Source organism: Pieris napi, chromosome 18, assembly GCF_905475465.1.
Source record: "Pieris napi chromosome 18, ilPieNapi1.2, whole genome shotgun sequence".
NCBI classification, from domain to species: Eukaryota; Metazoa; Arthropoda; class Insecta; order Lepidoptera; family Pieridae; genus Pieris; species Pieris napi.
This window is the reverse complement of record NC_062251.1, coordinates 2,902,523-2,929,198: the sequence shown is the minus strand read 5'-3', so window position 1 is coordinate 2,929,198 and position 26,676 is coordinate 2,902,523. Positions and strand designations below refer to the sequence as shown.

Here is a 26,676-nt window from a genome sequence, read left to right as displayed (position 1 = left end):
TGGCCTAGTAGCTTCAGCGTGCGACTCTCATGCCTGAGGTCGTAGGTTCGATCCCCGGTTGTGCACTAATGGACTTTATTTCTATGTGCGCATTTAATATTCGCTCGTACGAAGACAAACTTAAGGAAACCGGCTTGCCTTAGACACAAAAATTCGACGGTGTGTGTCAGGCCGAAGGCTGGTCATCTACTTGCTTATTAGATTGACATATCATGAAACAGGTACAGAAATCTGAGGCCCAGACCTAAAAGTAGATTTTAGTACTTACAATGTTTTTCTATTGTACTGCGCCGCGTAGCATACATTGGCACAATATGCGGAAATTCAATGTATTAACAAAGATATTTATATATACATATTTAAAGATGGCAACATTCCCATTATTTCCTGTACCTGATTTTATTTTTACTAGTGTCAACCCAGTTTAATAACAAATAAGAAGCTAAAGACGTACAGACGAAATTAATTTTTAGATATTGTTATGCATTCAATCCTTTGAACTTTAGTTAAAATTAGACTATTTTAGTAGCGACACGCCCTGGCTAAACAAATTGCCCCGTAAACCTTGTATACCTAGATCTTTCTTATGAATAATTCTATATATTGATGAAAGTCGCAAGTTTTAAAATATGTTGTTTTGTAAGCATTATCAAGTTTGTAATAATATCTCATAGCAGGCAGCGTTCGTAACGTTTTTCCGTTATCTACCACGAAAAAGTATTTTTGTTGTTCGGGTTAGGGAGCGTTCAAGTATTACGTAACGAATTTGGGGGGGGGGGGGTCCTTTTGTAACGATGCGGGGCGGGGATAGAATTACACGTTATTGTTAATATTATTTTCGACTTTCCAGTACTTTACACCACATAATGGTAACTTTTAGGTATAAAGAGTCACTAGGTGGTTACGAAACGTTTTACTATACTTACAGTACTGTACTTGGGTACAAAAAAACGTTACGGCGCGCTACAGGGGGGGGGGGGGTCAATAATCTCCAAAAATTGCGTGACGTAATACTTGAACGCTATCTATATATAGCCTATGACACTCAACAACGTGCATCTCTATTGGTAAAAGAATTTTCTAAATCGATTCAGTTGATCCAGAGATTACCCCGAAAATCTCACCAACTGCTTCTTTATAATTCAAATTAGTCCAATCATAGACTAGTATACGTCGTTCCGTTTTACCAATCAGAAATAGCACAGTTGTTAAAATGATTGCATTTAAAAGGTCTCTAATTAAATCTTCAGTATTTCTATACACGATCGTTATTAAATTATATGAAGAGTAAAGATTTTTGTTTTAAAATTTATGGGCGTATTTCAATCGATTTGATTATATAATATGGTTATTCCAGCTGTCAACTGTCAGTTTTGACATAACCGAATCTAAAGCCTCTGATATCAGAAATGTTTGATATTTTTTGTCGTAAATTATGAGCTTTTAAATTTTTGTAAAAACCTATTCCATACCGTCTCCATTTCTAAACAATACAAAACAACTTAACATTGTATATTAATACAATCGCAGACAGCAATTACATTTAAAATAAAAAATTTATTTGAACAAATATGGCGGATTACTAACAGCTGTAGTAATCCGCCATCTTGTCCACCATTAGGTTCTATTTTCAGATTTGTCAGTGTTTTAAAAGGCGTTGATCGGTAATATTTTTGTATAGATTAAAGAACACAGAACAATATCAATGGTTGCCATACGTATATTTTAACGAGGCTCTATATAACTAAATAATTTTAATATTCAAAGTATTATTAGTAATTGTTAAATTATATATCCACAGTTAAAATGTGACTGAATATTTTTTAGGTTAGTTTATGGCATCGGTGAAAAATGCTAGTTTATTAGCCCAAAAACTTTGTTTTATTTATTTAGCCTACCTTTTACAGTACCTTTGAGGACTTACAGAGAATGTGTATAGTCTAAATCACATATTAGTTTTTTAAATGTCATTGTTAATAAAAATGGCGCGTCCTGGCAAAAACCTCGGTGATTTCTGACAATTTATGTATAAATTTGACAATGTGAGATTAGAATTAATACGTAAAATATACACAAGACAGGTGGCCGAAAGTCTGGTCCTTCGAAATTATGACGCGATTTTGCCGATGTCATATTTCTCAAATGTATCTTTGTGTTGTACTAAATGATATAAATTTAAATGTTGGTGTATGTTGAACCTTTATTAAGTGATAATAAATATATTTTCAAGCGAGTTTTGTATTTATTTTCAACCTTTTCAGTAACCTAAGATATCTGTTTCGTGATTTTTTTTCCTTTATGGCTCTGGCACAGTTTGTGCATTAGCCAGTGTCAAGTATAAGATTTTTATAATTCGCACTTGTAATTAGCCATCCTCGGCCTAGAACGTATTGCTACGTTCTAAACCTTCACAGTCTCCTTTCTTAGGTAGCATACCATGTACGGTTTAAGCACTCGCCCGGTACCGCACAACCCTCCCAAAGGCAGAGAACAAATTTAAATTAAAACTTGCCGTCCAACCGGGAATCGAACCCGGTACCCCTCACCTAGCTGCCACTTAATAAGACCGCTAGACTATGAGGCTCTTATTTCGTGATTTATTACTAGTACTTCATCAGCCTGTCGACACACGCTGTCGATTTTTGAAGTTATACTTCATTTGGCGCGTTAGGGAAAAATTATAAGAGTAAAGTTTTACGATGAGCGCGCACACCGTCACAAAAATCGACACCCTGAAGTTACCTATAAAAAAAATCAGTGGCGCTACAACCTCTTTATGGTCTAAGATCCCGCTATACAACGACTTTCACCGAGATGCTTATTTAATGAAACTTATTTTATATTTAATTTAATATGTCAATAAATATAATCCATATGGGTTGCCTAGCAAATTTCAGTCCAGAGTATTTTAATTAATATTAAAAAAAATTTAAACGCCAAAGAAGTAAAGGCTCCCCCACACAGGCGCGTTATTATAGGTCGATAATATCGCATGCGTTATTGCGATATCTGTTTTCAGTACATTTTGTATCAGGATGGTCATGTAGTTACACACTGCTGCGATAATAACGCCGCAATGGAAGTAGGACGCTGTGTCCGTCCTGCGAATACGCTGCGTTGACTTTTTTTGCATACCTGAGAGAGATAGTATAATAGTGCCGTCGCGGCGCGGCGCTCTCTCGTAAGAAATATCGGACGATAAAAACGCAGCTGTGTGCAAGGAATCGGGACGCAATATCGCAATACCGCATACGATGTTATCGACCTATAATAACGCGCCTGTGTGGGGGAGCCTTATAACTTCTAACGCGTGTAAGTACACACATGTTTTTTTTGAAGTGAAACTTCTTTATCGACGTATGGGAGAAATTTTGTAGCAGGTTACGCGCCATGTTGCTTTTTGAAGTCAAACTTCTTTATCGGCGTTGGAAAAAAATTTACACACATTTGTCACATTTTTCGGTTACGCGCCATCTTTTTCTTGTCCCTACCACGGTTGATCCGAAGAGATTCGAAGCCATTAGTAACAAAAATATATAATAACGATAACAATGATAGTAATACTGATAATTCTATTAGAATTAATGAAATTCTGTAATAATCTTAGTACTACATAGTAGTACAGTAATACGTTAAAATGAAATAATTGTATTTGTATTCATGTCTATGATAATAAAAGCCTTTTGTTAAACTTTATCTAATTTAACTTTATTTAACCAATTTCTGTAAAGTTGCATATAGTAGATCATTTTTCGAAAAATAAGGTCATAAAGAAGTTTACGCACACATTTTTAATGACAGTTTCCTTACGATGTTTTTCCCTGTACTAGCGAGTTTTAAATACACAGTAAGAAAGTCAATTGGTGCACAGCCGGGGTAAGAAACTCGATCTCAGGGATAAGATTCAGTTTGATAATTACCTACGAACTGAACATCGTCGTAGACCTATGCCGTATTACACCAGCTTCAATCGTGGGGAAAAAATTTGTTTCGGATTTGTACGCACACATAATAACCAATGGAATAGTTTCAGGAACGTCCCATGGTCCATTTTAAGGGAGAAACTAAATAATTTGTTTATCCATTCTAGCAATTATAGCATTTTATTGCGCTTAAGTTACAGTACAATAATATTTTGATAATAAAGTACATATTTACTATATTATTAATTAAATAATAAAATCACTGTCGCTACAACTTTTAGGTCTGGGCCTCAGATTTCTGTATCTGTTTCCTGATCTGTTCATTTAGTTTCGGTTATTATCGTTATTTTTATCTTTTTACTTTTATTTTTTATTGTGTTTGTTTTAATTTTTGATAGATTACTAATGTTCTAATATGATGTGTTAAATTTGTGATGTCATATTTTCTTTCTATGTGTAAAGTTAATTTGAGTTTCAGTTTACGCGTTTTCAATGTTAAAATAGCTATAGGGTTTGACAAAACAGCTGTCAAAATATCAGTTTGACAGTTGATCGATATCTATGAGTAAAATATATTATCTTACAGATTATCTATCTGAATCGAGCATTTAGCTACTCTATATTAGATATACTAATATAGAGTAGCTAAATATAATATATACGAAAACTATATCCTTGAAATCCCATGTCATAACTCCTCCTTTCTTGGAGTCCTTTAAGTTCTCTTGTGAGGCTATGGAATTCACTTCCCGTCCCTATTCGCTTACTTCTCTATCTTCCTTTAAATTTCTTCTGTTCATTACCTGTCCACATCGTATCCCTAACTTTAATAATACCCACTAACTGACGTGAGTCTGATCTTAAATTAAATTCTGAAATTAAATTATAATGATTCATGTGCTCTTTTCATTATTTATTTTTTTCATGTATCCTTTATGTATCTTGCCTACCTTATGTAATTTAATACCTTTTTTTCTCTTCTCACAGTGGTTGCCTGGAAAAGATCGCTCGAAAGCGATAAGGCCGCCAGTTGCTCTCCTTTTTATTTAATTATGTCAATTGTACTATAATATTAATGTATATTCAACGAAGTGTTAATAAATAAATATCGATGATCGAATATATGCTGTATGTTATAATAATAATAATATGCTGTTGTGAGAAAAAGTGAGGACCAGACCAGAAACATGGGCTCATGTAGCAGTGATGTGACACAAATGGAAGAATTTGGAGGCATTCACTCCATCGGAGGTCGTGTACTAATATTAAATATAATAACATACATAACTATATAACAGTACTTGAATATCGCCTATTTTGACATCTTATAATTCGATGGAGCCGGCTGCACTCACGAAACAACATGACGCATGCGGCGTTACCTGAGGCGTTCCATTTAAGGCTTGAAGTGCAAGCGAGAGCGCGGAACGAGCGACAAAGAGGCACAATTTGACATAACTGTATGTATGCGTACAAATAAATGTAACTTGATCAATTCAATTGTGATTTCCATTTACCTCCTTCTCTATATCCATACCAAATATCTATCAAACAAATAAAATTAAAATTTTCTTTTAAAAAATGCAACCATTCCATCAATATTTTCTTATGACGTTGTCACGTTCAACTATCGTCAGTAAACCGACTTTACAGACAATCGATTTTGCAGTTTACTCCTTAAGAAACGATTTGAGTTATAAGGCCCGGTACGGAAATTTTATTAGGAGTAAAATCAAGTGTAACACGAAAAGTTGAGGCGTTATGTAGAAAGAGACAAACATATATATCTGTAGGATAGAACGTGTAAAAGAATGAGATGGAATACATTACACAGACTTTTCTATTTTGAATTCATGTTTTGACATCCACGTTACAACATTGTCAGTGTTGACAGGTGTAAAAAATAAAAGTAGATTGTCTAGCGTGCCATAGAGTTTGTTCAATAGTAATGGTCAGTGAAATTAAAACTAAAAAGATTGTTCTTTCTTATTCTTCTCTTACTATAAAGGTAACTTTGGTCACAGAAAGAAAATCCTATTTGGGCATAGATGATGTAGGTACGTTTTATTACTACTACAAACATTTATATTATAAAAACATATATTCTTACCACCTTTAGTATGAAAATATGGTCGACAGCCACAGAACATTATCGCCATTTTATCGTTCGTAAGGAGTAAACTCCAATCGTGCGTCGTAGCTGACACACACGCACTGGTTTTTATTTTATTTATTTCCTAAGAGGTTGAAATAAAAGTCGATTAAAACATTATAAAACTTTATTGCATTAAATCAGTCGAAGTCAAACTCAACGATATCGCCAAGTTCAATATCGCCATCGCTGTCGCTACTGTGCTGCTCCGCGGCCTGAAACAAGTTTCATTCATTTTATTTAGTTAGTCTCGGTACTTATATTTTTAGTCAGTCCCGGTACTTATATTTTTAGTCAGTCCCGGTACTTATATTATTTAGTCAGTCCCGGTACTTATATTTTTAGTCAGTCCCGGTACTTATATTATTTAGTCAGTCCCGGTACTCATATTATTTAGTTAGTCCCGGTACTCATATTATTTAGTTAGTCCCGGTACTTATATTTTTAGTCAGTCCCGGTCGGTACTCATATTATTTAGCTAGTCCCGGTACTCATATTGTTTAATCAGTCCCGGTACTCATATTATTTAGTTAGTCCCGGTACTCATATTATTTAGTCAGTCCCGGTACTCATATTGTTTAGTCTGTCTCGGTACTCATATTATTGCGTCAGTCCCGGTACTCATATTATTTTGTCAGTCCCGGTACTCATATTATTTAGTTAGTCCCGGTACTCATATTATTTAGTTAGTCCCGGTACTCATATTATTTAGTCAGTCCCGGTACTCATATTATTTAGTTAGTCCCGGTACTCATATTATTTAGTTAGTCCCGGTACTCATATTATTTAGTTAGTCCCGGTACTCATATTATTTAGTCAGTCCCGGTACTCATATTATTATAGTGATTTCTATGTAAAACGAGTAACAAATACTCTAAGCCAGAGATGCGCATTTGAGAGGTAATAATTACGAGTTAATTACATTCAAATAACTACAAAACTTCAAGGTTTATTGATAGTTGGTAATGCTATTATTTTATGTTAATGAATGAAATCAATGCGTAGACTGATTGCAATACTGACCCGTCTCCGTGTTCTGACTCTTCTCCTCTCTCTCCTATCGGGCTCGTTGTCTCCCCTCGAAGACTCGCCGGAGCTCTCTTCTTCAGCTAAACCCATCACTGCATTGCGTAGCAGGCTCGACGCTACTACAAATCATATAGACAAATTCACAAACGATTGCTACACCTGAATTTTGAGGCTCAACTTTTTCCACGCAAGTGAGAAGATTCAGAAAGTCTCTTTTTATCACAGCGTAAACACAATTAGATGGTAAGAGACAAAATACTTTCGGTATTGTTTATAATACTCACAATCATCGTCATTCTCGGAGCCTGAGTCTGATCCATCATCATTTTCAGAGCGACCTGTCATATCCTCCTCTTCGTCTTCCTCCTATAATAATAATAATTAAAAGTTTATAAACATATTAGCCGCGGTTCTGTGTGTGTGAATAATAAGAAATCCTACTAGCCATGTCTATGTGTGTGTGTGAATAGTAAGAAATCCTACTAGCCATGTCTATGTGTGTGAATAGTAAGATAACCCACTAGCCATGACTGTGTGTGTGTGTGAATAGTAAGAAATCCTACTAGCCATGTCTATGTGTGTGAATAGTAAGATAACCCACTAGCCATGACTGTGTGTGTGTGTGAATAGTAAGAAATCCTACTAGCCATGTCTATGTGTGTGAATAGTAAGATAACCCACTAGCCATGACTGTGTGTGTGTGTGAATAGTAAGAAATCCTACTAGCCATGTCTATGTGTGTAAATAGTAAGATAACCTACTAGCCATGACTGTGTGTGTGTGTGAATAGTAAGAAATCCTACTAGCCACGTCTGTGTGTGTGATTAACAAGAAATCCTACTTGCCACGTCTGTGTGTGTGATTAACAAGAAATCCTACTAGCCACGTCTGTGTGTGTGATTAACAAGAAATCCTACTAGCCACGTCTGTGTGTGTGATTAACAAGAAATCCTACTTGCCACGTCTGTGTGTGTGATTAACAAGAAATCCTACTTGCCACGTCTGTGTGTGTGATTAACAAGAAATCCTACTTGCCACGTCTGTGTGTGTGATTAACAAGAAATCCTACTTGCCACGTCTGTGTGTGTGAATAAAAAGAAAACCTATTAGCCATGGCTCTGGTGTGAATAGTAAGAAATCCTACTAGCAATGGCTGTGTGTGTGTAAATAGTAAGAAATCCTAATAGCCACGGCTGTGTGTGTGAATAGTAAGAAATCCTCCTAGCCACGGCTGTGTGTGTGAATAACTAACAAGCCACGGGTGTGTGTGTCTCCCATTACTCACCACATCGTCCTCATGGTCCCGCTTTCGTCCAACGTCGTAAATCTTGACGCAGGACTCCTGAACCTGCTCAAAATCACCTAAATTCTCCACGACGGAGATCTGCGTGCCATAGGGTGACACGCTGAGGCCGTATATGTTCCGTTTAACGTCTATGGTAGCTGGGAATATACAATAAATATACAGTGTAAACTCTTTATAACGAATTTCAAGGGACCGAGGATTATTTTTTTTCGTTATAGGGAGTGAATCAAAAAAAAACAAATTTAACCAATTACAATAATTTATAGGTGACAATGGTGCGTTTAGTAACTGAGACCAAAATTTCCTAGAGGCAATGTAATCAAAGAATAATGGCACACGTGTTAATGGAATTAACTATAACAAAGGCGAGACGGCTGTTTATGACCTCTTTTTGTTTTGTAAGCTGATTATAAAAACAATTACACTTAAGTATGCTGTTGATGTCTAAATATGAAAATATTTCATCGTAATAGAGAATCGCTGTTACGTTATAAAGAGTGAATTAATGTATGGGTTTTGTGTTAAGGGAGCGTTCAAGTGTTACGTAACGAATTTTGGGGGGGGGGAGAGGGGGTCTTTTTGTAAAACGTTACGATGCGGGGCGGGGATTGAATTACGCGTTATTTTTAATAACTTTTCAACTTTCCAGTACTTTACACCACATAATGGTTTTAGGTATAAAGAGTCACGTAACGTTTTACTATACTTGGGTACAGAAAATCGTTACGGCGCGTTACAATGGGGGGGGGGTCAATAATCTCCAAAAATTGCGTGACGTAATACTTGAACGCCCCCTAAACCAATCAAATGAAACGAATTTTTACGTTATATAAAGTATTTTGTTATAACGAATGACGTAATAAAGAGTTGACACTGCATATGTATAGGATTTTATTTGAATAACCAATAATAACACATACCTATACTGGCGTAGTCGTGAGCGGATAATGTTTTAAAACTAGTATCGAACTGATTCCTCTCTTCGGGGTCCTGATCCGAGCAGACGGCGTACAGCACTGAGCGTCCCGGATTAAAAATAACCTAAAAATTAATTCTATTGAGACTGGGAATAAAAATCTCTGGACCTTTTTAGGTCTGGGCCTTAGATTTCTGTATTTGTTTCATGATATGTCAATCTAATAGGCAAGTAGATCAGCCTCCTGTGCCTGACACCATCGATTTCTGGATCTAAGGCCGGATTCCTCACGATATTTTCCTTCGTACGAGCGAATGTTAAATGCGCACATAGAAAGTCCATTGGTGCCCAGCCGGGGATCGAACCTTTGACCTCAGGGATGAGAGTCGCTGAAGCCACTAGGCCAACACTGCTCGAGGTTTTAACCGACTTAAAAAAAACGCAAATCAATACGACATGTAATTTTTTTTAAACAAACAAACTTTCTAAGTATAAAAAATAGCTTTTAAAATTAAACAAAGTACACACAATAGACATTTAAACAAAATTTACTAAAAAGGCCCTAAAGGCCGCCAACGTACTAGCAACTGTCACACTTACTTCCGACTTATCCAACGATGGTACGGTTCTTAACAAGTGAAATACTCTAAGGTCCCACACTTCGGTATTTGATATGACCTGGAAATATATAAATATTATCAGAAGACCAACGAGAATTACAATAATAAAAGTGTGTGTGTGTTTATGTGTATGTATGTAAGTGTGTGTGTGTATGTATGTAAGTGTGTGTGTGTATGTATGTAAGTGTGTGTGTATGTGTATGTTTGTAAGTGTGTGTGTGTGTGTGTATGTAAGTGGATGTGTGTGGACTTATGTAAGTGTGTGTGTGTGTACGTATGTAAGTGTGTGTGTGTGTGTGTATGAAACTTAAATAAGCATTTATTCCTTCTTTGAACTGTGTTCGATTCATTGGAAACAAAGCGTGAGATTTTTTTATTTAATGACGTAATAACGTCTTAATGAACGCCGGCTGGAGCACGATAATACATTTATGGTCACGTTCCGCCTGAGCCGTGCGTGCAAGCGAGAGCGCGGAACGATAGAGAGGCATGGTCGACCTAACGTTTGGCTTGTGTCGCATCTCTCTTTCACTCTGCGTCCGAGTAAAAGAGACAGCGTCAGCGCACAATACGTGAACTATTTTGTCCACTGTTTATAAAGTGATGTGAAACGTTAAGGTAGCTAAAAATTCGTTCAAGTATTACGTAAGCACTATAGGGGTGAGGGGGTCTTTGATTTTCTTATTTGGTGATAACGTCATCAGTAATTATTTACGTTTTTTACACATATTACCCACACATTGTCTATGTTTGGAAACAAAATGCATTCGAGGACTCCTACAAAAAAATTATACGTTTATGTACTATTCTTTTTGAGAGCTTTGGTTACTTTTGCTGACAAGAGGCAGGGGGGGGGGGGGATAAAGCTGCTTACGTAATACTTGAACGACTTCAAACAGAAGTGACAAGAGAACTTCTTTTTGAAGTTATACTTCTTTAGGCGCGTTATGAAAAATTGATGAGAGTGAAATTTTACGATGCGCGCGCACCGTGACACAAAATTAACAGAATGAAGTTGCCCACGGAAGATGCTACGGCATTGGACATAATTTAAAAACAACATTCGAATAATAATAGAATTTATGTTACACTTAATGTAAGAGAATAATAATAAATATTTATTTAACTGAACTGAATTGACTATAATGACTCCTTGTCCAGTCTTTGATTATTTAATTGTAATTAATTATTTGCATGCAATCAAAAACTATTTTTAATAATGCCAAAGAAGTATAACTTCTTACGCGCGTACATAAGTACACGCATCCTTTTTTATATAAAAAAACACTATCAAACAAACTAATGATAATTTTGTATCACCTCAAGTCCATTCGGATGAAACACTCCGCTATGCGTTTGATTTAATTTATCAAATTTATGAATTTCTTTGCCTGAGTTCACGTCCCATAGAACACCATCTGAAAAAAGAAAATTCAATAATTAGATATTTAATCGTCAAAGGCCGGCAACGCACTCGCGAGCCGCATTAATGGATTAACATTAACTTTACATCAGGCAAACCATTATCCCCCTTTTTTTTTCTTTTTTTTTATGGAGGCAAATGGGCAGCACGCTCATCTGATGTGAAGTGATACCGCCGCCCACTTCTGACAATGCAAACACACAAGGTCGCAAGTGCGTTGCCGGCCTTTTAAGAATTGGTACAATCTTTTCTTGAAGGACCCTAAGTCGAATTCGTTCTATAAAAAATTATATCGGAGACAAATTTCTATTTAAAATATGTTGTTTTAACGTATAACAAAATATACATTATATTTTTTGTTGTACGTTAAAACGACGGGTGCGCCCGTAGATGAGTCATTTCGAGTTTTCTAATTAAAATTTAGTAGAAATGTATGTTAATTCCATAACTTCAAAACTACTAAAACGATTTTGATTGAATATTCCTTTAGTTGGAACCAGTACAAATACAGTCAAACCTGGGTAAGTGAGAACTGGATAAGTTATAAAACTCTATGAGTGAGAGTAATAACCGGGACCCGTCATTTTAAGCTCCCAAAACCTTTATTAGCGAGAAACAGAAACCTCTGTAAGAGAGAGTAGTTTTTACCTCATGGACCTCCGTAAGTGAGACTACTACTTATCTATACCTCTATAAACGACAGTCGAGCTTTATTTATTTATATTATTTAGGAGGAACTATAGCTACAATAAAAAAATATTGGTTGTTTGTAAAGTAGGTTTACGATCGAGATGTTTACGTGATAACGTCTTATTGGTGATATAAGTTTTTGGGAAGTAAGGAATTAATGAAGATAACAATTTTTTCAAATTTTAAATTACATCTATCGTTTTATTCACACTTTTGATGATAAATTTCGGGTGTAAAATAACAAGTTTACTTATTCGACTATGATATACATTTTTCTTCATACATTCACGGAATGACTGGCAGCGCTCGAGATGAGACGGGAGATCGGTCCGTCTCTCTCTCGTTATACCTGCGATCGCGCTCGTGAGGTTTTGGTGTGACACAAGTTTCTGAACATGTCACCCGACTAAAACGATTTTAAAGACGTTATCACGTCAAATAAGATAAAATTAGTATGTATGTATGCAACATACATACTAATTTTATCTTATAGTATATTGTTCAATATTAATTCGGTCTTATGTAGTATTATAATTACGTAGCCATTCGATTCAGTTAGGTTACTTCCCGCATAAAATTGTTATAATTATTTAAAGTATTCTATACTTTATGTGGTCGCATCATCCGGCTGATAAGAGACATGCTACGCTGTACTAACCTGCACTGGTCACGACATACGGATTACACTCGTCTGAGTTGCACTACAGTTACACTCATGTCTCACTCACATAATCAAAAGAAAGACGATGGTGTGATTGATTTCAATCTACCTCACTTGTTTAGTTATTACGATTTAATATCAACAATCGCCAGTAATTTGGTTTTTCAAGTATGTAATATAATTAATTAACTATTTAAGTACCTTTACTGTTTTCTTTGTTAAGTAGATTAAGTATTAACATATAGGAAAGAGTGTTCATCCCTAACACAGGTTCTTGAACTTAAAAGGGATGTACTAAAATATAGATTTAAGACTATTTACTTAATAAAGAAAAAAATTTTGTTTTTGTTTTGTTTTGATTCAAAATACTAAAACAGAAACCCAAACGAAATTGACGGATTTTTTAAAGTGTAAATAATTTCTAAATAAAGTATATACTGTGACTATGTGACTTGTTATTGCTGCGTACCTCTATTAGAGAGAAACGCTACCCATGTACCTGCATTAGCGAGAAACTCGTATTAGTGAGAAACCTCTATAAGCGAGAATGAGATTGTGCTCCCTTGAACTCTCACTTATCCAGGTTTGACTGTAGATATTTTTGTTTGAAATCCAAAAACCTACCAGATAACACCAGCTCGTCCGTTGGATTGAAGGTGGCTCTGTTCTTCCCGTACTGATTGCTGATGGACGGCTTCAGGGTCATCAGTTCTCTGCCCGTTAACGTATCGTAGATGGTAGCCGTCTCTCCCTTCGTACCGATGATTCGGTCGTCCGTCATTTTTGAGAACTCAACGTACTCCTCGTTGTCTAGTGAGAAACTGGAAAAATAAATTTAATATGTGTCCAGTTTGTATTCACCACACCAACTTTTTTTTTGAAGTGAAACTTCTTTATCGGGGTTGGAAAAAAATTTAGTGTAACATTTTTTCGTTACGCGCCATCTTTTGAAGTGAAACTTCTTTATCGACGTATGGGAGAAATTTTGTAGCAGGTTACGCGCCATGTTGCTTTTTGAAGTCATACTTCTTTATCGGCGTTGGAAAAATTTTTTAACACATTTGTCACATTTTTCGGTTACGCGCCATCTTTTTCTTGTCCCTACCACGGTTGATCCGAAGAGATTCGAAGCCATTAGTAACAAAAATATATAATAACGATAACAATGATAGTAATACTAATAATTCTATTACAATTAATAAAATTCTGTAATCATCTTAGTACTACATAGTAGTACAGTAATAAGTTAAAATGAAATAATTGTATTTGTATTCATGTCTATGATAATAAAAGCCTTTTGTTAAACTTTATTTAACCAATTTCGTTAAGTTGCATATAGTAAATCATTTTTCGAAAAATAAGGTCATAAAGAAGTTTCACTTCTTACGTGTGTACACCTAGTACACGCACACATTTTTTTATATAATGGCTCTGGCACGATTTGTGCATTAGCCAGCGTCCTCTATGTACGGTTTAGGCACTCGCCCGGTACCGCACAACTCTCCCAAAGGCCGAGAACAAATTTAAATTAAATTAAAACTTGCCTTCGAACCGGGAATCGAACCCGGTACCCCTCACCTAGCTGCCACTTAATAAGACCGCTAGGCTATGAGGCCCCCACCACACCAACTTATTTTCTATTTAAGATCATGTATATATAATACATAAAAAAAAGGGTGCGTGTACTTATGTACACGCGTAAGAAGTTATACTTGTTTGGCATAATTAAATAGTTTTTGATTGCATGCAAATAATTAATTACAATTTAATAATCAAAGACTGGAAAAGGAGTCATTATAGCCAATAAAGTTCAGTTTACATTTGAAAAATTAAATAAATAAATATTTATTATTATTCTCTTACATTAAGTGTAACATAAATTCTATTATTATTCGATTGTTGTTTTTAAATTATGTCCATTATGTGTGTAATAATTTTGTGTTACGGTGCGCGCGCATCGTTAAATTTCACTCTCATCAATTTTTCATAACGCGCCTAAAGAAGTATAACTTCAAAAAGACGAGTTGCACTCCGGGAGTGCCGGCAGAAGTGAAAACTTAAATATGACGTTGTGCGGACGATTTTTGATATTTTGAAATGGTTAGGGAATAATTTTGCACGAATTGCTTTAATTAATAATAAAAGTATTATCATTTATGTGTATCCAATATTTATTTATTGCGCTATCGTACACAAATATGAAAATTTATATTAAATTAAATACGCCGCGCCATCTGTCTACTCTCCATCCGTCTTACGGATTTTCGATCAGGTCACGTGTCCTGACGCGAGTTATTCGCGTCAGTCTGACCAAATCGATAATTATAAAGCTTAAGACGTTTCGCAAAATTAAACCTTGAAGTATTGGCTTAAGGTCCATTTCCACATGCATCAATATGAGGAAAGAGAAAAATGAATTAAAACCGTAACTATATAGCACGAAGGTTCATAATCCTTTAAAAAAAACATCCGTCTTACGAATTTGTCCTGACGCGAATTTATCATTTTTTACATTCCAAAAAAAGTGTACCACGCCGCTAAAGAAGCTTTCACTTCAAAAAAATCTACGAACACGTGTATTTTAGAGGTTGCGTTGCCGGCCTTAAGATATCTTTTTAAATAGTCAATTTCATAGCTTTAATAAAATCCTAGAGGAACGTGGAACTCCCATTAAATGCGAAAATCTGGAAATTCTTATGGAATCGTAAATATATTCAAATTACCAATGTTCAAATTCCTTCATATTCCAAAGAGCTGAGTGCGTCCGCCATGATGTGGATGATGAAGCCAGGAGAAGCAAACCATCTCTGCTTGACTGAAATTTAAATACTGCATATGAGAGATAAAAGATGACTAGCTCGATGTTTTTTTTTTAGAGACAATTCACACCAATTGCCGGAGTCCCATGCTAAGCTGGTGAAGCTTGTGTTATGGGTACTAGGCAACGGATATACATACATATTATAGATAGATAGACATATAAATACATATTTAAACACCCAAGGCTTAGCACACCAAATGCTCATCACACCGATGTTCGTCTCAGCCGGGGATCGAACCCGGGACCCATGGATTCGCAGTCAGGGGTACTAACCACTAGACCAATGAGTCGTTTAAATAGATCATACATATATATATTTTTAATTATATGTAAAGAAATAATTAGATTTTTCTTAGATTAGTTATAATTAATTTAACTTGTTTGTCTGTGAAAAAGACGCTAGTTTTGGCCTCTCATTTATATTTGAATACGAAAATTTTTTGGTAGTACATTTTATATAACAGTGATTGTTTCTTAAAATACATAATTCTGCAACACATTTCACTTTCATTCATCATTATATATATTACGTAAACACTATGAGGGGGGGAGGTCTTTGATTTTCTTATTTGGTGATTCTTCAACAGTAATTATTGACTTTTTTACACATATTACCCACACATTGTCTATGCTTGAAAACGAAATGCATTTTCCGGGATTCCATACAAAAAATTATACGTTTAGGTACAATACTTTGCTGAGGAATGGGATAAATTTAACGGTCCCATATATATATATATATATATATATATATATATATATATATAAAGGCAAATTTCCCGAATATTTTTAGAGAGCTGTTAAGGTAAATAACTTCATAAGTATATGTAAATAACAATTATAATACCTGTATATGATATATTATGTATGAGTCGTGGACTCGATAGGAATGCTCCTCGGTACCACTGAACAAATTGAACACCCGGATGTCCCCGGAAGATGTCGCCGCTAGTAACTGCTGTTGTGTTGGCTAAAATATAAAAAATACCGCTCAATTAGTCATGGGAGCGTTCAAGTATTACGTAACGCAATTTTTGGAGATTACTGACCCCCCCTCCCCCATGTAACTCCCCGTAACGTTTTTCAGAACCCAAGTACAGTACTATACCCAAGTATAGTAAAACGTTTCGTGACCACCTAGTGACTCTTTATACCTAAAAGTTACCATTATGTGGTGTGAAGTACTGGAAAGTCGAAAATAATATTAACAATAACGTGTAATTCAATTCCCGCCCCACATCGTAACGTTTGACAAAATTCCCCCCCCCCCCCCGTCCCAAAATTCGTTACGTAATACTTGAACGCTCCCCATATTATAATAGGCAAATGTCATAATAACAAGAATAGTAAAGATATAACTTCAGGGAAGTTTGAAGTGACGACGTCTAATAAATCAATAAACACTTGCATGCACGAAATAGCATGAATCATTGTCCCATTACGATCATTGTCCCGTTACGCTCATTGTACGCTTGCATCTATCTCTTTTCCACTAAATTGGCCTATCAATCATCAATTTAAAAATGTATTATTATACTTCAATAAAGTGCGTGCGTACAAAGTACACATGTCAGAAGTGAAACTTCTTTGGCAAACTAATTTTTGTCTTGTTCATATTTATACAAATCTAAAACTTTAGATTTCCGAGACTTAGAGGGAGGGAAAAAGGAAGATATGTTAGGAATTTAATTAATTTAATTGTCATTAATATATTAAAACTTCATTATTTTGCATAAAATATAAAATACTAATATTTCATTAAATCTCTTTACGAAATTTCAATTTTAAAAATAGAATTTCTTTATGTTAAGTTCGTCCTTTCTCACTCTGTCTCATTCGGTCTCAATCGCTCTCTCCCTTTTCTTCGACAAAAACGCTGCACATCTTCGTGACGCTCCGTAAAAAAATTACCCTCATGCGCCTATAGAAGTTTCACTTTAAAAGATTGTTTTAAGTATACTTACATGGAATATAGCGTGCGTAAAATAGGCGTCGTCGTCCGAGAGCCGTAACGTGCGCGAGGCGGCAAAGTTCGAGTGCGCGAGCGCAGCGTGCTCCCGGCACGAGCTGGACGTGCCGAGCTCGCGCCTCACGAGGCGTCCGCAGATGTTTAGGGGCTCGGTGTGCCGCGAGCTCACAGTGGTTAGACCGCCCGGCCGGGGTTCGGGACATTTGTGGGGTCTGGAACGCACAAATATTCTCAATTTCAGAAATATACCAACACTATATTATCACTCGCTTAAATGCCGCTCTGCTTATATATAGCAATTATTGTCAGTTAACCTTTTAATTGGCTTTTAAATTTTTGTTTATACATATTTTTATTTATTATTATTGTTATGTTTTCTTTAGATTTTACTTTATTTTAGTTATAGTAACGTGTTATTTTGAGTTTTTGACGTGATAACGTCTTTAAAATCGTTTTAGTCGGGTGACATGTTCAGAAACTTGTGTCACACCAAAACCTCACGAGCGCGATCGCAGGTATAACGAGAGAGAGACGGACCGATCTCCCGTCTCTCTCACTCTAGCGGCATACAAACGAATGGAGATTTGTATGAATGTATGTATGAAGAAAAATGTATATCATAGTCGAATAAGTAAACTTGTCATTTTACACCCGAAATTTATCATCAAAAGTGTGAATAAAACGATAGATGTAATTTAAAATTTGAAAAAATTCATTAATTCCTTACTTCCCAAAAACTTATATCACCCAAAATATATATCGTCCAAATAATAGTTTAGAACATATAAAATTCAATATTTTTTTATTAATTATTTTTGCATTAATTGTACTCTACCCTCTATAGGTGTTTCTTTTTCATTGTTCCACATTAGGGTTGCCTGGAAGAAATCGCTTGTTAGCGATAAGGCCGCCCGTTGCCTTATAACTTTGCTAACTTGCTTTTTTATTGTTGTTTTGTGTATGTTTTTGAATAAGGTAATAAAGTATAAATAAATATGCGTTCACGGACTCATACTAAAAGTTCGTCCCAAACCGACCCACGTCGCAACTATAGTTGATTGTACAATGATTGAACAAAAGTTTGAGCAACTTTTTGCTGCGTAATATGTATTTTTTGTACTGTGTAGAGTTAGTAGAGTCTGTCTAATGAAAGAATTTAACGAAAAAGCGCGGAAAATTAAAAAAAAAACAGTATGGTATCCCTAAAAGTTTGATATATTTTGTGGAATAAACCTACTTGATACTTGTTTTTATTATTAATTCTCGTCCTCTACAGTTTAAATGTATTATTATAGTTGTTTATGGCAAAAATGGCGGAGTAATAACTCCAATATGGACTGATTTCTGATCTCTCTAATCAGTGTAAATTTTATTTTTAGTAGCATTTAACAAGTATTAAAAACCATTTTAGATTTATGAGTAAAGAACAAATTTATTAATTAAGTATTTATTAATCATTTAAATTTTAACACTAGACAAGATGGCGTCTCACCAGCCTGTGACGTAACACGCTTGTAAATACGTAATATGCTTGTAATTATGCAATTTATATATCGAAAACAGTCTCCGACGAATTTATCCAATACTGTATTTGGAATGGACAGAAAACATTATTTTACAGAATTTTTTAAATTTTTTGTAGTGTGTAATGTATCTATATATATCGTGCGTGAGTTTTTACTCCTAAACGACTGGACCGATTTTGATGAAACTTTTTGTGTGTGTGGAGATATTTTTCTTCTCAAAGTTTGAATTTTTTTTTTAATTTCGTCTGTTTGTCTGTGTAATTGTTTTTAGTTCAAGTTCAAGTAAAAACTTACTCAAATAAATTAAACTGCGGACATGTGACCACCGGGTTCTTGCACAGGGCGTGCTGGTTGTAGAGGTACTCCGTTATGATGGAGTGGAGCGTGATCCTGGGAGGTGACGGTGGACGATCAGCGCCCGCGATGCTTAACTGCTTCTGGAGGGACCGCTTATGCTCCGACGTCGGCGTCGACGGGTTTGGATTTTGAACTTTTCTGAAAAATCATTTTACATTTTACACGTTCCAATACATCAAAAACTACTGAACTTATTTCGATGAAACTTTAACTGTTCAATTACTAAGATATTTATTTAAATGACTGGAATTTTGGTTTATATTAAATGTTATTATTATAATTCAAAAGATCATCTCGATATCATACCATCAAATTTACGAAATTAACTATACTCTGATTTTTAATTCCGTAGAATTCTGACAGATATCATTTTTTGACATGTCAGAGATGGCAAACCTTTTTGGCCGGGCACATTTTTCAATTTCAATACGAGTGTGATCATCTAAGTCTATACAAACATTTTATTTGTTAGTTAATGTATCCATTTTATTTTATTAAAAAGGTTAACTAAACCTGGATTAGTAGGCAGTGATGCCAGCTAAAGAATAAAATAAAGTAATTAAAATTAATTCGATATATTGTTCGTGATATTGAAATATTTGTTATTTTTGTATTAGGTCACTTGAGTAAGTAAATATTTAGATTTACCCTTTTGTAGGTAAAACATAAAAATACGTAGCATTTTTATTGCCTTCAAATAAGTCAAATTTGCCCCTTTTTCGGTGGAGAACTTTTTTAGTAGCAACACTTATGAAATGTCAGAATTCTACGGAATGAAAAATCAGAGTATACACACGCTAAAATAGATAAGCGCAGGCGCATAAAACACCAGGAAATTTGTAAATACGTTGCCGGCCTATATTCGTTCGGATTTTACAGGATTCTCACCTGAAAATACCGCCGCCCATCGACACAATGCCAATGGGCTCGCGGGTACGTTGCCGGCCTTTAAGGTACACTGTTGAAAGCCTCTAATTCGTTCGGAAATACTGGCAGCCCCCGAAAATGCTGGAAGGAACGGATTCCTCAACATCTGATGAAGAAATTTAGCAGCATATTCCAAAGTTACCTGGATTTTACAGGATTCCCACCTGATAGCGGCGCCCATAGACACAATGCCAGTGGGCTCGCGGGTGCGTTGCCGGCATTTAAGCTTGAAACTCACCTTATTTTGATAACACTAGGCATCGGACTGTCTTCGTTGTTCATGTGCAGATGGTCAAGGCCGAAGCTGTCTCTTTGCAAGGAACTGGAACTGCTCGCTCTGGATATTGACATTCTTGTCTGGAATATTTAATAATAATATTAGATTTGATATCGGCTATATTTTTTTTTTTTTTACTCAAACTCAAAATATCTAATATAGTATATAAGATCCCGCTATACAACGACCTTCACCGAGATGCTTATTTAATGAAACTTATTTTATATTTAATTTAATAAGTCAATAAATATAATCCATATGGGTTGCCTAGCAAATTTCAGTCCAGAGTATGTTTAATTAATACATATTTAAAAAACATTTTTTTTTTATAATTTGCATGTAGTAAATTTTTAGAACTTTTTTCAATCAATATTTTTAATCAGGGTAGTATTATATATGTATCACTATAACCTTCTTTTATACTAAAGATGTATATATACTTTAGTGTCACATAAAAAATATACACATAAATAATTAATTGATTAAAAACAACCTAACGTTTGCATATTCTATGGGCTTCATACTTTCGATTGGTATAGAATTTATCTAATAATCATACCGGTGAAATGTTTAAAAAAATAATTTTTTTTTAAATTAATTAAACATACTCTGGACTGAAATTTGCTAGGCAACCCATATGGATTATATTTATTGACATATTAAATTATATATATAATAAGTTTCATTAAATAAGCATCTCGGTGAAGGTCGTTGTATAGCGGAATCTTAGACCAATATCTAATATATATTTATTCAAGTGGGTAACCAAGTACACTTTTGAATCGTCAAGTTAAATTAATCGTAAATTTACATTAACTACCAGTTCGCAAGTCAAGGGCGTAGAGCGGGTAAGAAGACTTTAAACTTTCCGCCACTCTTTTTAATCGCCAAGTATTGTCATACAAATTGTTTGAACTGGAGCAAATCAATCCCAAGGATTAGGATCATTTAAGTAGTCCTCAAATTTATAAAAAGCTTTGTTGAATTATTTTCGTTTTCGGCTTTGAATTTATTTAGTGATAATTCTCTAATTTCGTTTGGGAGTTTGTTGTAAAAACGAATACAATTTCCATATAAGGAGTGGTTTATCTTTTGGAGCCTGGTTGGTCGTACACTCAAATTAGTTCTATTTCGCGTATTTAGAGATAGCCGGTTGAAGTAGACAAAAATAATTACAGAATGGCAACCATTCGATGGAAAAAGGAAAAGAGGAAGATATAGCAAGAGATAGGCAGACGATATAAAGAGAATAGGAGGCACATCTTGGACAAGAAGAGCAAACATCGGAAAAGAATGGAAGCAGCTGGAAGAGGCCTATGTGTCACAGGACACGCTGATTACAAAAAACGGGTCATATGTTGTATTAGATTAAGTTTTATTTATGTATTAGATTAAGTTTTATTTATGTATTAGATTTTGTTTTATTTATGTATTAGATTATGTTTTATTTATGTATTAGACTAAGTTTTATTTATGTTTTATTATATAACTTAATATATTATACTGGGTGACAGCAATAAAGGCTTAATAATAATATCTTTTCGCAGTTACCTGCATTACTTTGTGAATACGTGTGTGTGTAAAAGACTTTAAATTAAATTCCTTCACACACCCACAAACATTAATGCTTTTGTTTTATTTTGTTAGTTAATTAAGCGCAGCATACAAAGCTAAAGGTGTTTCAAAGATCGATTGATCTATGTATGATAGGGAAGAAAAGAATAGACAAAATAAAGAATACAGCTTAAAGAAAAACAACTAAGGTAACACATGTTACAATAAAGATAAATGAATTAAAGAGGAAATGGGCGGGGCATGGCAAGAGGAACAGAAATCAGGAGCAAAACAGATATAAACTGGTGCCAAAGGTACTGAATACTATTCAAATTTTGATCTTCTCACAAAATTTTAAGAAATACCTCACTATAAAACTTAAAATGACAGATGTCAAATGTCAAACTTTAGTGCTCACGACGAGTTTTGGTTTACGTATTAGTTATATATATAAGTATTACGTCACGCATTTTTTGGAGATTATTACCCCACCCCCCCCCCCCCCCCATGTAACGCGCCGTAACGTTATTTTTTATATCTAAAAGTTACAATTATGTGGTATAAAGTACTGGAAAGTCGAAACTAATATTAACAATAACGCGTAATTCAATCCCCGCCCCGAATCGTAACGTTTTACAAAAGGACCCCCCCCCCCAAATTCGTTACGTACTTGAACGCTCCCCAAGTCAAATCATAATACTCACCCTGACAGGCGTTGATGGTGTATACACTGGTGGTGGTGGTGGGGCCGGAGCCGGACATGGGCACGGAAGACCAGCCTCCTTCTGCAGAGTAGCAGCACTTTCGGTTAAACCCCTCGCTGCCAGGTGGCGCTGAACCAGTTGCAGTAACTGTCTCTCGTTGTAGTTGATTTTCGTTTGGGCCACCACGTTCGCCTGGAAATATTTCACGTCAAATTTAACAGGAGAAATGACATAATTGACGGCTCATTGGTCTAGTGGTTAGTACCCCTGACTGCGAATCCATGGGTCCCGGGTTCGATCCCCGGCTGAGATGAACATCGATGTGATGAGCATTTGTTGTGCTTAGGTCTTGGGTGTTTAGATATGTATTTATATGTATTTATATGTCTATCTATCTATATCTATATGTACATCCGTTGCCTAGTACCCATAAAACAAGCTTCACCAGCTTAGCATGGGACTAGGTCAATTGGTGTGAGTTGTCAAAAAAAAAAAATCTCTGAGGTCGATGTTTGGACCCCACTAGAAGTCCATTTAAACCACGGCTTTTTGACCATCCTGTATAATTCTATTGTAGATGTGTATGACTCTGGACTCCTCTTCAACGGCTGGACAGATTAGAATGATTTTTTTTGATGGTTTAGATTCACAAATCAGCCCGCCAGATGGCGCTGCCGTCGGTACTTTCAAACTTTGTTTAATATCCCAATCGCTTGAAATATCATGCAAGGTAACATGTGTCGGGTCCGCTAGTTTAGGGAGCGTTCAAGTATTACGTTACGTATTTTGGAGGGGGGGGGTCATTTTGTAAAACGTTACGATGCGGGGCGGGGATTAAATTACGCGTTATTGTTAATATTTTTTTCGACTTACACCACATAATAGTAACTAGAGTCACTAGGTGGTCACGAAACGTTTTACTATACTTGGGTACAGTTCTGTACTTGGGTACTGAAAAACGTCACGGCGAGTTACATGGGGGGGGGGGTTTGCAAAAATTGCGTTACGTCATTCTTGAACGCTCCCTTATTAAAAATACTCACCCTATGTATATTAGCGAGCGAAGTCTCAAACTCCGCTCCCATATGTTTGCTCTTGCCGGAAACTCGTTCTAGAAGCTCGAGGGCATACTTCTGGAACATCACGTGCTCCTGACGTTTCTCTTGGAGTATTGGATCGCGCATTAGTACTGAAAGAGTGTATACAATGTTTTTACGTCAATAAAATTAAAAAAAATAATGTGGCACTCGGGGACTGCCGCGGTAAAGCTATTGCATAGAATTTTTTATCAACTTATGCAATTATAATTATTTATTTATGCAGTATTTTTTTCTTTGATATAACGGCGCGTCTAAACGGGCCATGTTTTGCTGCAATTGATGGCTGCACTGTTGGCAACTAATTGTCCGGCCATTACAAAAATATTTTAATGCAGCTGATGGCCGAACAATCTATGGCTGGGCAATGTGTTGCAATATGTCTGCAATAGTATGGCCCATGATGAAGACTCCTAAACGGGCTACACAAACCGGCAACAATGGCTGACGAAATCACACTTGTCCCAGCAGCTTATATTGTTTTAAAAAAGAAACAGAAAAAGAAGAGATTGTGGATTCGACCTTACTTAAATAGGCGAGAATCTGTAGACAATTTGAGTCTAGAAATAAGTCTTGATAATAAATTATTCAAGAACTAGAATGTCAAAAGCAGTAATTTCTACGTAGTAATCTAACGTCAAATACAGCTGATCGCAAAACACAGAATATAGCAATAGGCACACTTCACTCATAGCAAACGTCATGTCGCGTAGAAAAGGATACACTGTGCCATAACAAAGAGAGTGACTGAAACAACAATAGAACTGGCTGTGCAATATTGCAGTTGAATTCGATAGCCTAGCGATCGTCCGGCCACCCATCGGGGCAATATCGGCCATATGTGGCTATACAAAACATGTTTGACTATATGGCCGGGACATTACTGCAATATTTCATAGTGTGGCTGCCATTGTTTGCAATGTTGCAGGCCACAGTTTGCAGCCATCAATTGCAGCAAAACATGGCCCGTTTAGACGCGCCCTCAATTCAATCTACCAGACTTTGCACAATTCTCACAATATCTTTATAAATTGTAAAATAGAATAAAATAAAAAACCCTACTCATTGGCAAAGACAGAGGGTGTAGGCCGAGAGAAAAAGCCGGCGTAAAAAACTCTCGGTACTCTTTTAAAATAGCAAATCATCAAACAACAATTATTTAAAACAAATATCGCAAATTAATTAGAAGTAGCCTGTCTAGCACTAGTCCCAGGCCCTTTTTCAACTAGATAATCGTTGTCTTTATAGTAAGCCTTTTTACACAGTTTTTCTTTAATACATTTCTTAAATTTATTGAAAGGCAGAGATAAAAGAGCCTCTGGGATTTTATTAAAGAGTATCCCTTTCCCCAAAAAAGAATTACTAACTTTGGATAGTCTAGTACGGGGAAATTGCAGCCTGCGTTTGTTCCGTGTATTAACATTGTGCGTATGTTCTATTCTAGTAAACTTATCACTATTTTGTATACATACATAATATTTTCATGAATATATTGCGAGGGATTGCTATGTGTTAATCTGATGTATAAGCTACATTATTGTAAAATTTCATTGAAATACATTTAGTCCAAAAATCCATCCATACTTATAAACTTTCGCGTTTGTTACGTTAATTAGGTTACGTTTAACGAGTTTAAAATTTATTCAATGATAATTATTTCAACTTATTCTGTATGCCCTCCAACAGAAGACAGTATTTAGTTTCCTGCAGAGCCCTAAAGTTTTTTAAGCTATTATTTATCGCGGGCTTTGAGCGCGGCGACCGAATCAAGAAATTCCGTAACGAAAAAAACTAACACACGATGACGTAATATAGGTGCGGCAAATACGCGTTAGAGTGGGACAGAACGCATACTGCGTCTCACATCTCTCTGACCAGACCAGTGACGTAGCGTAAGCGCGGCCGGCGCAGCCGGTACGCGTTAGAGTGAGACAGACTATATATGCGTGTTAGTCTGAATCTGGTAGAGTGGTAGATTGAATTAATATCAAAGAAATAAATAATTATAAATGCGTAATTTAATAAAAAATGCTATGCAATAGCTTTATTTAAATATTTTACTATAGATAACAGAATACAACAACAGCCCAAGACGTACCTTGTATTTGTGATGTGGTAAACAAAGGTAGCTTCGAGATGATCTGCCGGACAGTGGAGCACCGAGCCAAGCCGCACAAAGCCCTACACGCCAGCCCGCGGATCCTGTCTGCGTCTGTTATTGGTGATTTGGTCATCATTAATGAAAGGAGAACCTGCAATTAATAATAATTTATTTCTGGTTTGTTTCACAGGAAAAAACTTATCTAAACTAGCAGACCGGCCAAGCGTTGCTGTGGCTAAGGTTTTTGTTATATTAAATAGTAGTAAACTATTCAAGGGAAACGGTAGAACACTAGTCATGGGGACCACCATGCTTTTTTGGTGGTTATGCCATTAAATTGTAGCTTATGTGAAACGTTGGTACTTTCAACACAGCGCCATCTGTTACAATTGTGACTATTAAATATTAAACACAAATTTTGCAATAAAATAATATTGCGGGTATAAATTAAGATGTAAGCTATCCTATTTTTTAAGTTGGTTCAAACTACACACGGTGTGCAAATTTGATTGATATCGGTTCAGTAGTTCAGCAGTCCATAGCGCACAAACAACGTGACACGTAATTTATATATATTAAGATTACGCTAGTTATATAAACAAAAATAGTTAACAATACTATGG

The 26,676-nt window shown here is 35.6% G+C and overlaps 1 protein-coding gene across 6 annotated transcripts in view; it reads right to left on the bottom strand.

Annotated features, from left to right (window-relative positions):
- Positions 1-6,184: 6,184 nt before the first annotated feature.
- Positions 6,185-26,676, bottom strand: part of LOC125058463 (protein mahjong) — a 44,163-nt gene continuing 23,671 nt past the window's right edge. For all 6 annotated transcript variants that reach the window (XM_047662542.1, XM_047662543.1, XM_047662545.1 and 3 more), the window contains 16 exons: positions 26,051-26,204; positions 23,899-24,044; positions 22,856-23,047; positions 20,559-20,677; positions 19,331-19,531; positions 17,506-17,722; positions 16,389-16,511; positions 15,444-15,535; positions 13,345-13,541; positions 11,267-11,364; positions 9,927-10,004; positions 9,331-9,451; positions 8,390-8,547; positions 7,389-7,470; positions 7,099-7,223; positions 6,185-6,290 (listed from right to left, as the gene is read on the bottom strand). In XM_047662542.1, coding sequence (XP_047518498.1) covers positions 6,216-6,290; positions 7,099-7,223; positions 7,389-7,470; positions 8,390-8,547; positions 9,331-9,451; positions 9,927-10,004; positions 11,267-11,364; positions 13,345-13,541; positions 15,444-15,535; positions 16,389-16,511; positions 17,506-17,722; positions 19,331-19,531; positions 20,559-20,677; positions 22,856-23,047; positions 23,899-24,044; positions 26,051-26,204 — 2,178 coding nt within the window. In that variant the 3' untranslated portion in view covers positions 6,185-6,215. The remainder of the gene's footprint in view (positions 6,291-7,098; positions 7,224-7,388; positions 7,471-8,389; positions 8,548-9,330; positions 9,452-9,926; positions 10,005-11,266; positions 11,365-13,344; positions 13,542-15,443; positions 15,536-16,388; positions 16,512-17,505; positions 17,723-19,330; positions 19,532-20,558; positions 20,678-22,855; positions 23,048-23,898; positions 24,045-26,050; positions 26,205-26,676) is intronic.